The sequence below is a fragment of the Narcine bancroftii genome, chromosome 7 (assembly GCF_036971445.1).
Source record: "Narcine bancroftii isolate sNarBan1 chromosome 7, sNarBan1.hap1, whole genome shotgun sequence".
NCBI lineage: Eukaryota > Metazoa > Chordata > Chondrichthyes > Torpediniformes > Narcinidae > Narcine > Narcine bancroftii.
In genome coordinates, this window is record NC_091475.1 from 171,949,406 (window position 1) to 171,963,625 (window position 14,220).

The following is a 14,220-nucleotide window of genomic DNA, read 5'->3' on the forward strand; positions in this document are numbered from 1 at the left end:
AATGAGTGGATTGGTTGTGTGGACATGACATAACATGAAACTCAGGAGACAGATGAGTAGACAGGCTGGACCACATGAGGTTCTGGTATTATGTGGGATCTTAGCCCCCAAATCAGAGGTGGCCAAGTCAGCTAAATGAACACAAATTTCAGGGGTGCAACTTTGCAGTTAATGAAGCTCACCAGATTGATAAGGCTGCAACAATAATAAAAAAAATTATTAAGAAACTAAAGTCCTCCTATCTCCAGTCTGTAGGCAGTCTCTCCTTATAGAGTAATCTTAGTCACTATCTGGGTTCGGGCTTCTACATGTTTACATCATTGTAAATTGGCAATGGCTGACCCCCATCTCCAGCCTCCATGTTACTGAGGGAGAAATTGATGTCCCATGTCATCATCAAACAGGACAACTATGTTTTTTTAAATTTAAACCACGAAATCTGGTAAAACAGGATTGTTGACAACAACCTAGATTAATGTCACCAAATAGTCTTAGGGCCAGACAGAAATGGCAGGACAGCTCTTTGAATTTTTCCACTGAGGAGATTCTAGTTTTGGAACATTATAATTCTTTTTAAAGAAGTTATTTTTTTTTTCAAAAGAATTGGAAGTAAATACATTTTAGTTCTGCAGAGGTCAAGTATACAAATACTTGTAAGAACACTTATAAAATATCAAGTTTGACATTTGCCAAAAAGCATATCTACAGCGACAGGTAGCTTGAATTGACTCAAATTTCAAAATAGGTTTTTAAAAGAAAAAAATGACAATTTTTAAAACAGATTTTTACACATAAGACTCCTCTGAGAAAAACACCTGTTCAAAGTCTTCAAACTTTGGATTGGTGCAGCACTGTTTTTGCCATTCTTTCTTGTTCTGAATCACAGCATCAGTCACTTCCTGTGTTGGTATCAAACAGTTCTCAGTGTCAATTTCAAAAAAATAATCCTTAATTGTTTTAGCTGCATTACACGAAAGGGCCTCTGTATGCTTGTTGCTATGCTCCCACTCAGCTGAGCGGGCTCCACCTGTGGAAGGAAATAGTTTCTTGCCTTGGGACATCCCATCCCTCTTCTCCAATGTTTCAGCATCGTCTGGACTCTCACAGATGTTGCTGAAGCTCCGAGACACCCAGTGAGCACTAGTAACCTGTTCAGGAGAATGTTGATCTGATGCACTTTGGGCAAAATTTCCATCCAGCTTGAAAGGGAATAACGGTTGACATGGTTTTGACTGAAAATATAACAATGAATTTTGCCCATAAAATACAGTCTGAGGAATTTGATAACGTTCCCTCAGTGCTGGAAAAGCTGTGTTAGCCGTGCTCACTAAAGGAGAACTACAAGTCATAGAGCTGCATGTGAGTTCCTTAGAATCAGGATGGAAAAGATGTGGCATAGGTTGAAACATCAATCCTTTGTCTTTTGCAGATGTATTAGGAAGTGGTGATCTAACTTCTTTCTGAGGAGAAGGAGGATCTGCAGATTGGGTTCTGTCTGCATTTTGAACCATTCGTTCCGCTGCTACTACAGAAACAGCTTCAAAGTATGGACCACTTTTGTCTTCGAGCTTACCTCCATTCTCCCCTTTTCTGTGCAGGGAGGTTCCACTTTCTTTTCTCCATCTATTGACTGAACTCTTTGCAGAGTTATCCTCTGATACACTGGCAGTCCTCTTGTATCTATATTGTGTAGCAGAGGAGGATGCAGGAACTGTGTTCAGATATTGAACAGGAGACAGATGTCCAGGAACCTGTTTAAAGGTACTGGGGCTAGTTTGAGCAGCTATTGAACCTATCTGAGCAGCACGACAAGATGTTAAGAAGGTTTCCCTTGGAGTGAACACAAAATATTCTGCATTGTTTGAAAAAACACTATCACATGAACTCATAGAGGACCCTGAGGGTGGCGTGCCTGGAGAAGATAGACTGGAGCTGATTGTTGTGGAAGATGCATTAATTTTGAGGGGAGGAGGAGGCTGATGTTGGCATCTACTCAATAATCTCTTTTGATCTGATTTATGGATACCATTCCTGGAATCACCTAAGTCAGTGGTAATTTTTCCACTTTGTTTTGTAAGTTTCTGCCTCCCAATCTGTAGCATTTGTAGATGCTCAATGTAGTTCTTGGTTGTCTGGCTCAGGACAGCATCACAACTACTTTTGCGGATTACATTCTTGTGATTCTGGCAGAGCTGAACAAACTGTGAAGCAGAAGGAACTATATTGGGCTCAGAGAACCTTCTCCGCCTTTTTGGGACTGTCAGCCTCTCACAAGTAGAGTAACCAGAACTGTTGGAGTCCAGAAGTGCATTTTTTAAAAACTGGCAAATCACACTGCATTTCAGGGAAGGTGAAGGAATTTCCAAGGATTTATTTGCTAACGGGGCCTTTACATGAACTGGTTCGTCCTCAGGTTGCTCAAAATCACAGTCACTCCAGGACAGAACTGAATCCCTGCTTCTATTTTCTTGGCTTCTTTTTGTCATCGGAGTGGAGTCAGTTTCGTTGTTGAGCTCATTTTCCAGACTATTGTAGGAGGAGTCATGCATTTGAAATGAAGGAAGATCTGAAAGAAAAAAAGTAATATAATGTTGTCTGATCATTTTGTAACCATGATACTGACATAGATAATTTTGCCTTGAAATTATCTGTTTTAACTTACACCTATTTTTTCTGATTTAATTGTGTTTTGAATTAATTTAGAAAGCCCATTCAAAGCTCTTTCTTTGTTGTTAATAATCTTCAGACTGTTACTCTTTGGATAAACATATTCTATTCTTAAATATGCAACCACATTTCAATCCTCCACTTTATGAAGAATCTGTTTGGGTCAGTTTTACCCATATTCTTTCTGGTCTTGAAATTCTTTGAAACATTTTACTCCAGAATAATATGGATTTTAAGCAAATAAAGAAAAATAATCTATATCTGCATTGTACATTTCACATCCTGCATCACCCCAAAGCATTTCCAACCAATGAAAGGTTGGCAGACCACTGTCAATGTTGTTTAACAGTTATTCTTTCTACTATGTAATGGGTCAACAAATAATTTAGTTATTTTCACATTCACCAGTTTTGGAGATTGTGGCAGATTAGATAAACTAGAAGTCATATTCCTGCAGGAATAAGTGGAAAGTAAAAAATAAATATGGGAGGGTACTTGGGGGATTAGTAGAAACACACAGAAATGCTGGAGGAACTCAGCAGGTCTCACAGCATCCACAGGATAAAGATACATTACCGACATTTCAGGCTTGAGAGCCCTTCAAGGAATAAGCAAATAACAGGAAGGCATAAGAAGAAAGAGACAGGGGGAGGAGTCCAGACCTTTTGTTGGTCCTCCTCTCCCAGCTAGTTTTCAGTCTTTATTCTGATGCTATCCTCTTCTCTGCTTATTCCTTGAAGAAGGGCTCAGGCCAGAAATATCGGTAATATACCTTTATCTCCTATGGATGCTGCGAGACCTGCCGAGTTCCTCCAGCGTTTCTGTGTGCTTTAACAACAATCACAGCATCAGCAGGCTTTCATGTTTCACTTGGGAAATTAGGGTGGGTACACAGCGGGTTTGGGTGGGTAAAGGGGCATTAGAGTGGGTACTCAGGGGGGGTTAGGGAGTGTAAGAGCATTATGGGGGTATTCAGCGAGTTATGGTGGTTACAAGTCTTTGAGGGAGTTTGCGAAACAAGTTCATGTGATCAAGAAAAATGTTGGTAACTGATGGTCTGAATGTAAATTCTACTTTTTATCATTTTAAATATTTTGCAAGTTATAATAATTCCCATACCTGAACCATCATCTCTACTCCCAATACTCCTTGATGACAATGTTTCAAAGAGAGAAGAGAAGACATCTCCAAAAATTCTGGAGAAATTTTCGATTAAAAACTGGACAAACAAGGCAACCTGGAGAAGAAGAAATGCCAGAATTTGACTCTATTCTTCTAAAATTCCATTCCACTAGCTGGCACCACGGACTTTGCATTTAAGTGCAGCAGGAGATAAAACATGAGTATGGGGTCAAAAGTATACTGTTCTGGTTTTTCCAGGACTGAGAAAGTCTTGTTGGAGATGTGGCACATCCTTCCAGACCACAGCATGAAGGTTGGCACAGAGAGATGCCAAATACTGTTAACCTGCACATTCTCCACCAGCAGAACTCTACAAAAACAAGTAGAGAATTCCTGGAAAAAATATTTCAGTCACCCGGTTTGAAAATGCACCAACTCAAAATCCCAAAGCAATTTACTGCTAACCGCACAAACATAGCAATGAATCCTCAATATATGTGAGAATGAAATAGGGAAAAATTCATGTTATCAGACAATGTAAACTTATTCATGGTAAAATTCAATTTTGGCAGAGGCACAAAATAGGTTTTTAGCAATTTGACCATCAAATTCTACTGCCTCGCTGCCCTTTGCCTCACCAACTCTCCCCACCCCCACCCAATGCTCCATTAGTCTTTTTCTTCTTTGGCTTGGCTTCGCGGACGAAGATTTATGGAGGGGGTAAAAAGTCCACGTCAGCTGCAGGCTCGTTTGTGGCTGACAAGTCCGATGCGGGACAGGCAGACACGATTGCAGCGGTTGCAGGGGAAAATTGGTTGGTTGGGGTTGGGTGTTGGGTTTTTCCTCCTTTGCCTTTTGTCAGTGAGGTAGGCTCTGCGGTCTTCTTCAAAGGAGGTTGCTGCCCGCCAAACTGTGAGGCGCCAAGATGCACGGTTTGAGGCGATATCAGCCCACTGGCGGTGGTCAATGTGGCAGGCACCAAGAGATTTCTTTAGGCAGTCCTTGTACCTTTTCTTTGGTGCACCTCTGTCATGGTGGCCAGTGGAGAGCTCGCCATATAACACGATCTTGGGAAGGCGATGGTCCTCCATTCTGGAGACGTGACCCATCCAGCGCAGCTGGATCTTCAGCAGCGTGGACTCGATGCTGTCGACCTCTGCCATCTCGAGTACTTCGACGTTAGGGATGTAAGCGCTCCAATGGATGTTGAGGATGGAGCGGAGACAACGCTGGTGGAAGCGTTCTAGGAGCCGTAGGTGGTGCCGGTAGAGGACCCATGATTCGGAGCCGAACAGGAGTGTGGGTATGACAACGGCTCTGTATACGCTTATCTTTGTGAGGTTTTTCAGTTGGTTGTTTTTCCAGACTCTTTTGTGTAGTCTTCCAAAGGCGCTATTTGCCTTGGCGAGTCTGTTGTCTATCTCATTGTCGATCCTTGCATCTGATGAAATGGTGCAGCCGAGATAGGTAAACTGGTTGACCGTTTTGAGTTTTGTGTGCCCGATGGAGATGTGGGGGGGCTGGTAATCATGGTGGGGAGCTGGCTGATGGAGGACCTCAGTTTTCTTCAGGCTGACTTCCAGGCCAAACATTTTGGCAGTTTCCGCAAAGCAGGACGTCAAGCGCTGAAGAGCTGGCTCTGAATGGGCAACTAAAGCGGCATCGTCTGCAAAGAGTAGTTCACGGACAAGTTTCTCTTGTGTCTTGGTGTGAGCTTGCAGGCGCCTCAGATTGAAGAGACTGCCATCCGTGCGGTACCGGATGTAAACAGCGTCTTCATTGTTGGGGTCTTTCATGGCTTGGTTCAGCATCATGCTGAAGAAGATTGAAAAGAGGGTTGGTGCCAGAACACAGCCTTGCTTCACGCCATTGTTAATGGAGAAGGGTTCAGAGAGCTCATTGCTGTATCTGACCCGACCTTGTTGGTTTTCGTGCAGTTGGATAATCATGTTGAGGAACTTTGGGGGACATCCGATGCGCTCTAGTATTTGCCAAAGCCCTTTCCTGCTCACGGTGTCGAAGGCTTTGGTGAGGTCAACAAAGGTGATGTAGAGTCCTTTGTTTTGTTCTCTGCATTTTTCTTGGAGCTGTCTGAGGGCAAAGACCATGTCAGTAGTTCCTCTGTTTGCGCGAAAGCCGCACTGTGATTCTGGGAGAATATTCTCGGCGACACTAGGTATTATTCTATTTAGTAGAATCCTAGCGAAGATTTTGCTCTCCATTAGTACAATGGCTAAAAAAATGCATCAACTTCAATGAAAAGGGAAATGGTTGGTGGGCATAAAGGAAACTATTTGTCTGCACTCTTTCTTCTCTTTTCAAAGTGGAAATTTGCACCCTCGTGTACTCAGAGATACTTCCAAATGATAATGATTATATTTAATTTCATGATAATAAGTCAATTAGGTAATTGTCAATCAACTAGGGCAGTAGAATGCTCATATACAATTTGGAGTATTGGTATTATTCTCTGCCAGACGTACCACCCTATTAGACCATAGGAGGAGCTGTGTACAATTACAGTAGGTATGTGGCTCAACGTGGAGGAGTACAAGGTCTGAGCCAGAATGTATGTTAGAGGGGGGCATGGACTGACCTGCTGACCGGAGGGAGGGGGGTGGTCACAGGATCAGACCTGTCAATGGTGGGGGGGGGGGAATGCTGGCAGGACCCTACCTATTGTTGAGGCCATCCATCCAACATAGGACGAGGCCCTAGAAATGGCCTAGAGCAGTAAAGTATTATTCTACTATTAAATGGTGTAGGACATAATGCATTGATGTAGGCAGAAAACTTATTGGCAGGTAAGAAGCAGACTATAGTAATAAATCAAACCTTCTCATATTGGTGGTCAGTTTCTTGTGGGCCAACTATTTACAGAGCATATTAATGATCTTGCCCTCAATGTCACCAAAACTAAGGAGCTGATTGTTGACTTCAGGAAGGGAAAGCCAGTGATCATTAGGGATCAGAGGTGGAGAGGGTGAGGAAATTTAAATTCTTGGGAGTCACCATCTCAGAGGATCTTTCTTGGACCAAACACATTAAAGGCATCGTGAAGAAAGCACGTCAGCGCTTCTTTTTCCTCAGGAATTTGTGCGGGGTTGGTATGACACCAGATATTTGGCAAATTTCTACAGATGTGTGGTGGAAGGTGTGCTGATCGGCTACATCAAGGTCTGGTATGGGGACACTAATTCCCCTGAGTGTAAAGCCCTGCAAAAGGTAGAGGACAGAACCCAGGATATCATAGGCAAAACCCTCCCCACTGTCAAGAACACCTACAGGGAACTCTGCCGTCGGAGAGCAGCAGCAATCATCAAGGATCCACACCATCCAGCACATGCTCTGTTTTTGCTGCTGCCATCAGAAAAGAAGTATAGGTGCCTCAAGACTCACACCACCAGGTTCAGGAACAGCCACTACCCCTCCACTATCAGACTCCTCAACAAACTTAATCAGGACTGTTACTTGTGCACATCATTGATTTTTAAAAATTCTCTTTGTATTGGACAATCAGTTTGTTTACATTTGTTATCTGTTTACAGTTCTTTTATTTGTTCACATGTATACACGGTACAGTTTTTGTTTGCACTACCAATAAGTGGTAATTCTGCCTCACTTGCAGTAAAAAAATCTCAGAGCTGTATGTGATGTTATGTATGTACTCTGACAATAAACCTAAAATATGATCTAGAGCAGGATGGCCAAACTACATCCTTGGGCCAACTGCAGCCCATTGTCCATTGATAAGTGGCCCAGGATGAATTTTAAAAATATAATGAAAAATGGCCCATTACAGCATAGTCTCTAACAATATATTGCACTGCAAGTACATTGCAGTTAACACTAACAATTATGAGACCAACCATTGCAATGTTAATCATCGATGAAAACGTTTATCTCAATTTAAAAAAGACATTTACCTCAGTTGATTAAAAATAGCAGAAGCAAAAAGATGGAAACGATGGATGCAAGGGAGTGCCGAGAGTTTCAGATGTGGTGGGAAAATTAATACTATTTCATATAAGTCAAGGGTAAGTGTGTTTGTTTGAATTGCAAGGAATCTGTTATTTTTAATAGGCCACCTACACATTTACACATTGCATCATAATCATTAAGGTGGACACTTGGCCCATGAAATTGTGAAGGAATGTTGGAGACGTCTTTGTCCCTATCTTGATCTTTTCTCCTGTTCTCATTTTGCACCCAACTTTTTATTTAGCACCGCTTTTTTTTAAATGAGTGTTTTAAAGAATTTTATTCACTTGGTTGGTGTAGCGGTTAGTGCAATACCTTTACAGTGCCAGCGATTGGGGCCGGGGTTTGAATCCCACACTATCTATAAGGAGTTTGTATGTTCTTCCCATGTTTGCATGAGTTTCCCCCGGGGCTCTGGTTTCCTCTCATCATGTGAAACATACCAGGGGTGTAGGTTAATTGGGTGTAATTGGGCGGCACGGGCTCCTGGGCTGATATGGCCTGTTACTGTGCTGTATATCAAAATTTAAAAATTTATATTTAAGAGCAGTAGATACAGAAATGCCTACTGTAATATGTAACCACATCAATAAACTACTGTAATGTCAACAATTAAAACTGTTCATTAGATTTGAATATTTTATTCAAATCAACACATATAATAGTTATAGCAGTTAATATCAAATCACAATATTAGTGTTTACAAAAACATTTTGATAATATACAACAAAGAAAAGAATTTTTTTTAAAACTAATAAAACTAATGGAAAAAAACTACAAGAACTTTTAAAAAAACCCTTAAAACCAACTAAACCCCCCCTCAACTTAACTAACCCCAATAACTAATATCCAAATATAAAATACATAATGGAACAATTAAGTGCATTATAAACCTCTTGGTCAGTGAAAAAACTATCTAAATCATCTTTACCTACTTCAGTTAATCTTGGTAATACCATTTGTGACAAACATTCATCTATGGCCCTTCATCATATAATGATTCAGATATATATAATTTTTCATAAAATTCCTTAAATGTTTCATTTATTTCTTGTGGTGCAAATGTCACTTCATTGTTATTCTGTTGTATCACGTTAATTGTTTTAGAGGTCTGTTCTGCTTTTAATTGCCAAGCAAAAACTTTATTGGATCATTCTCCTTGTTCATAATATTTCTGTTTGGACCGTAATATCATTTTCTCTGTTCTGTATGTTAGCATTGTATTGTATTGTAATTTCTTATTAGTTAAACTTATATATTTATTCTCTGAAGGTGATTTTTTAATTTCTTTTTTGAATTTATCTATATCTTTCATGTATACCTTTTTAATTTTTGAAGTATAACTTACAATTTGTCCTTGTAAATAAGATTTTAATGTGCCCCAAATAATAAACTTATCTTCTGCTGAATATAAGTTTGTATCACAAAATAATGTTGTCTTATAAAAAACCAAAAATCTTCCCTTTTCAATAATAAAGGATTTAATCTCCATCTATAGACTGGCTGTTTATTTTCAGCAAATTCCAATTCAATCAACAATGGGAAATAGTCAGATAATATTCTTGTTTTATAATCAATATTCAAAACTCTTGATTAATTTTGAGCTGAAAGCAAAAAAAAATAGATTCTAGAATATGTATTAAATCTATCAGAATCAAAGGAATAGTTCTCCATTTTTCAATTAAATGTAAATCCTTCATTAAAAATAATAATGTTTTAGGTGCTTTTGATTTAACTATTTTTCTTGATGATTTATCCAGCAAAGGATCCAAACAAAAATTAAAATCTCCTTTCACTAAAATATTTTCATGGACATCTGCTAAATTCAAAAAAGTATCTTGTTCAAATTTCTGATCATCTGTATTTGATACATATATATTTAACAAAGTCCATTCCTCAGAGAATATTTGACAATTGACCATTATATATCTACCCACCAGATCTGTAATTACATTTTGAATTTTAACTGGTTATTTTTTAAAATAAAATTGCCACTCCGCTAGCTTTAGAATTAAATGAAGAAAAAACTACCTGATCTACTCTTTCTCTTTTTAATTTCAAATGTTCTTTTTCAATTAAATGAGTCTCTTTCTTATGAGTCTTATATTTCTTAATATAAGACAAAATTTTCTTTCTTTTTCTTTGTCTGTTAATCCCATTAATATTAAAATTCATAATCTTAACTGCTTTATTCATTTTTGTTATCTGTAAATTTTAGAAAGCTCCTTTCCATCACTCCTATCAGGAAGAATTCCCACATATTAATTTGCTCCTGAATGTCAACATCTGCAATCCAAAAACATCAGAATTATTCAAAGTAAGCACATTATAAATGAGGATTATATAAAAAAGAAAATAAAAATAAAAATCCCCTCCAAAATGCTAGAGATACTAATTAAGGAACACATCCCCCGACTCCCGCTGGAAAAAATTTTATATTTAACCAACAATTCTTCCCAATATGAGATTTCTTCATCCATCATACATCAGATTTATTGCAACAAATCAGCATCTTTTGTTACTTGAATTTTAACAAGCTCTCCACATACTCTTCACCTAGTACATGACTTGTAAAAAACATATTTTACTAATCTGGCAGAAATACTTTCAGAGTAACTGGATAACGGAGAACAAATCTACAACCTTTATCATATAGAACCTTCTTAACCGGGTTAAAATTTCTATTCTTCTGTAGAGTTTGACTCAGATCTGTATTTAAAAAAATCTTATCCCCTTCATAATTCAAAGGTCTATGCTCTCTAGCTCTTTTCATCGCTAGACCAAGAATCCTCTCTCTATCCTGGTAGTTTAGAAATCTAATCAGGATAGATCGAGGTCTCTGGTTAGGATCCGGCTTTGACCTCAAGGCTTTATGAGCTCTCTCAATTAAAATCTTAACCCAAAATGTTCTTCTCCAAATATTTTCGTTAATTATTCTTAAAAAAACTGGATTACTTCTTGATCTTCTTTGCCTTCGGACATCCCCACAATTTTGAGATTGTTTCTCAAGCAATTTTTCATTCATTGAGATCAAACCAGTCATTGCATCTTCATTTATATTTGATCTTTCTTCAATATATGTACATCTTGGATTTTCTCCTCCACTTTATCAACTCTGTGAAACATTATTTATCAATTTTGTCATATTTGTTCTGACTTGCTTCAATTCTGCAGTTAAAAGTTTTAAATTACTCTCCAATGCATCGGAAAATCTATTTAACTTCAATTTTATTCATTTTTTAAAATCTTTTTCTTGCCTTTGAATTTTTCTTCTTCTGAACTTGACATTTCTTCTTCATTTCCATACGCTTCTGAATCCTCTTCCACTGGAGAAGTATAAGTGTCACCTTCCTGGTCAGAAGTGAAAATGCCGGAGTGGGCCTTTAAGAGAATTGAAGATTTTTTCCAATTTTTTTTTCCTGACTTCTCGCATACACGCACGGTGCAGTTTTAACTTTTCCACCGGCACCATCTTTATGGGGTGCTGCAAAGAGAGCTCCGGAGGAAGGTCCCTCCATTAAGTCCTCACCAACGGATCCAGAACCAACTTCAGCGGCCTGCTTCACCGACAAGGTAGGCCGAAATTCTCTTTTATTATTCTCTTCCAATTTTTTCATTGGTGTTACCTTTGTAGTCTTTTTTTTTGGCGACATCATTTTTTTTCTGTTAATCACTTTAAAATAATTTTTATGAAGTTAACTTTTTTCAATATGTGCTTTTTTTCAGTTAATCCCACGGGAATCGGTAGGTGGCACTGTGTTTCTCACGGCATCACATGACATCCTCCCGTTGTATAGTTATGTTGATAGAAAATGCATTTTCAATGGCACTGGGGTTTCCTGGTCAAAAACATAATTTTCTTGCAGAGTAACTGGTTGAAACCTGCTGGGCTTAATATTGATTGGCCCGTGGACCAATGTCATAAAAGTTTGGCCACCTCTGATCTAGAGGAAGGAATTGTATGTAATATTTCCAAATTTTCCAATGATACTAAGCTGGGTGGAAGTGGAAGCTGTGAGGGAGATTCTGAGAGGCTGTAGGGTGATTTGGACAGGCTAGGGAAGTGTAAAAATACATAGCAGCTGCAGTATAATGTAGATAAATATGAAGGCAGGCAGCTTATTATCTGATTAGTGACAAATTAGGAAAATTGGAGAGTCAATTGTTCTTTATTACTTAAAAGTAGGATTTTCAAATATATGTTGTCTTCCACATTCCTTTCAAGCAAATACTTTACAGATGAGGATGTTCTTTTGAAATATCACAATGATTATGTCAGAAATATGACAGCCAATTTACACACAGAAAGCTTCTGATGTCTCACATTATAAAGTCCAGATAATGTTCAGGGTTGTGTGAGAGATAACTTCTCTGCTTTTCAAAATAATGGAATCTTTTCAAGAGAGCTGGGAAGGTCTTGGTTTGAAGGCTCCCAAACATGCAGCATTACCTCACAAATGCACTGGAGCATCTGCCTTCAAGTCACTGGAATGGAATTTAACTCTATAAAAGCTAACAATCTGCCAAGCTGAGCTTTAAGGCCTTTTCAAATCGGGCCTCCATCTGGAGACTGGCTATGGGGCAGATTTGAAATCTTGAATTTTCCATTTCAGACTGCAGCCCAAAAAGGCTGCTCCAGCGTCCCTTTCAAAGGAAGGTGCCTCTAGCGCCCTCCACATCCCTGTGGAGGTAGGCCGACTGGTGCGCCACCCACCATCAATACGTGCCAGAGCAATGGCCGTCTTCCCTACCCATAATCCCCCACACAGCTGAAACTGTTCTGGGAACCATAGAGCGGTTCCAGCTGCATGGGGGATTACGGGTAGGGAAGATGGCCATTACTCTGCCGCGTTTTGAGCTTCAGAGAGTGGCCCCGAACGCCGAAGCGGCCCAGTGTGGCTGTCCCGGTGCACACCAGCTTCCCCCTGATGGTCCCTGCTGCCCCAACTGCTCCCGCTGCTCTCTCCTACCCTGACTGCTCCCACTGCCTCGACTGCTCCTGCTGGCCCAAGGGCTCCCCATCGCCGCTGACTTGGAGGGAGAGGGGTGAGTGGTGAGATGGGTCGCGGGCTGACAGCATCATCAGTCCGCCCCCAAACAGCCACTTAGCGCAGCTGCCAATTCAGATTGATCGGCGAAGAGCTGCACTGTGAAGATTATCCCTCTCGGAGAGGGGTTGGAATATGTGGCTTGGAAACCGCCTCCGCACATTCAGGGAGGTAGGTCTTTATGCATTTTGGCGGATTTTTTCTGCCTTTACATCCCGAGTTTTTGCCTATCTGAAATGGCCAGTAGTTGAAGGCTGTACTGGTGCCATTAAAGCAGAGTATTGTTTTTAATTTATGAATTTTTCAGATTCTGGGAGTTGTTTTCCAGGACTAGCCTCTATTCTCATCCATAAGCACCTTTGCACTGAGTGGTTGGTTATGTAATTTCAGTGTTAACCACATTGATGGCTCTGAGGTCACATAAATGTTAGACCTTATAAGGACATCAGATTCATGACCATCAGTAATGTGATAATCATTACTAATGATGAGGTTATTTTTTAAAATTCCAAATTGGTCACTGAACTTAGATTCCACAGTGGCCTCAGTGGCAGTACACTCCCTCTCTCACCCCTGTCCTGCAAGTATCAGTAAGGATTAGGAACCCCAGTCAATTATCTGATACCCATTCCTTGCTCTGAAATAAGTTCAAGGATATCAACTGCACTCATTCCAATGTGATTGAAGTGGTTCCATTTTTCTCTATTTATCATCTAAGGCACTAGATCATATCTACATTCAGCACATTTTTTGCAACGCACATTCAAGCTGACCTGCTGAATGCAGATTTGTTCTTTTCTCCTATGTTCTCAACCTTTTCTATTCTAAGTGATTCATGCTATATGCAAGTAAAATGTCATCCATTGAAACTGGGTTTCATTGTGTACAATTATAGCAAATATAAATGAATGCAGAGAGTGAGAATTTGACAAAATTATTAGATGTTTTGCACATTAAAAGCAGAGTAAGATTTGACGCACTTTTGACACTACCTCATGATTGTCTAACTATTCTAAGTAACAACCTCTTACCTTTTTTGTTGACTTGCACTCTGTCTCAGGGCTGCAGGATGTGGGAGGCCACAAGATGCTGGGTGCAATGCAAACTGCCAGGTTGAAGGCATTCATTTGATTTTCCTCAGCATGCTGCTCAATTTTGTGAAGAATTCCAAACACATAGTTCAGGAGGAGGGTATTGAATTTTGGAAGCTGGTCCAGCAATCTGAGAAAAATAAGAAATTAAAGGGAAGGCATGATGTGTCAGTTTTGATTATATTTTTCCCTTCATAAACACTCTTAACCCTCTTTATAGATAATGAAAGCTTTAGAGGGATATTGGCCAAACACATGCACATACGGTTAGCTCAAGTAGGCAACTTGGCTGGTACAGATGAGCTAGGCTG

The 14,220-nt window shown here is 39.7% G+C and overlaps 1 protein-coding gene across 1 annotated transcript in view; it reads right to left on the reverse strand.

The window, feature by feature from the left end:
• Nucleotides 1-239: 239 nt before the first annotated feature.
• Nucleotides 240-14,220, reverse strand: part of LOC138739389 (rho GTPase-activating protein 20-like) — a 106,208-nt gene continuing 92,227 nt past the window's right edge. The window contains exons 13-15 of the mRNA XM_069891322.1: nt 13,850-14,039; nt 3,787-3,904; nt 240-2,566 (exon numbers count right to left, since the gene is read on the reverse strand). Coding sequence (XP_069747423.1) covers nt 786-2,566; nt 3,787-3,904; nt 13,850-14,039 — 2,089 coding nt within the window. The 3' untranslated portion in view covers nt 240-785. The remainder of the gene's footprint in view (nt 2,567-3,786; nt 3,905-13,849; nt 14,040-14,220) is intronic.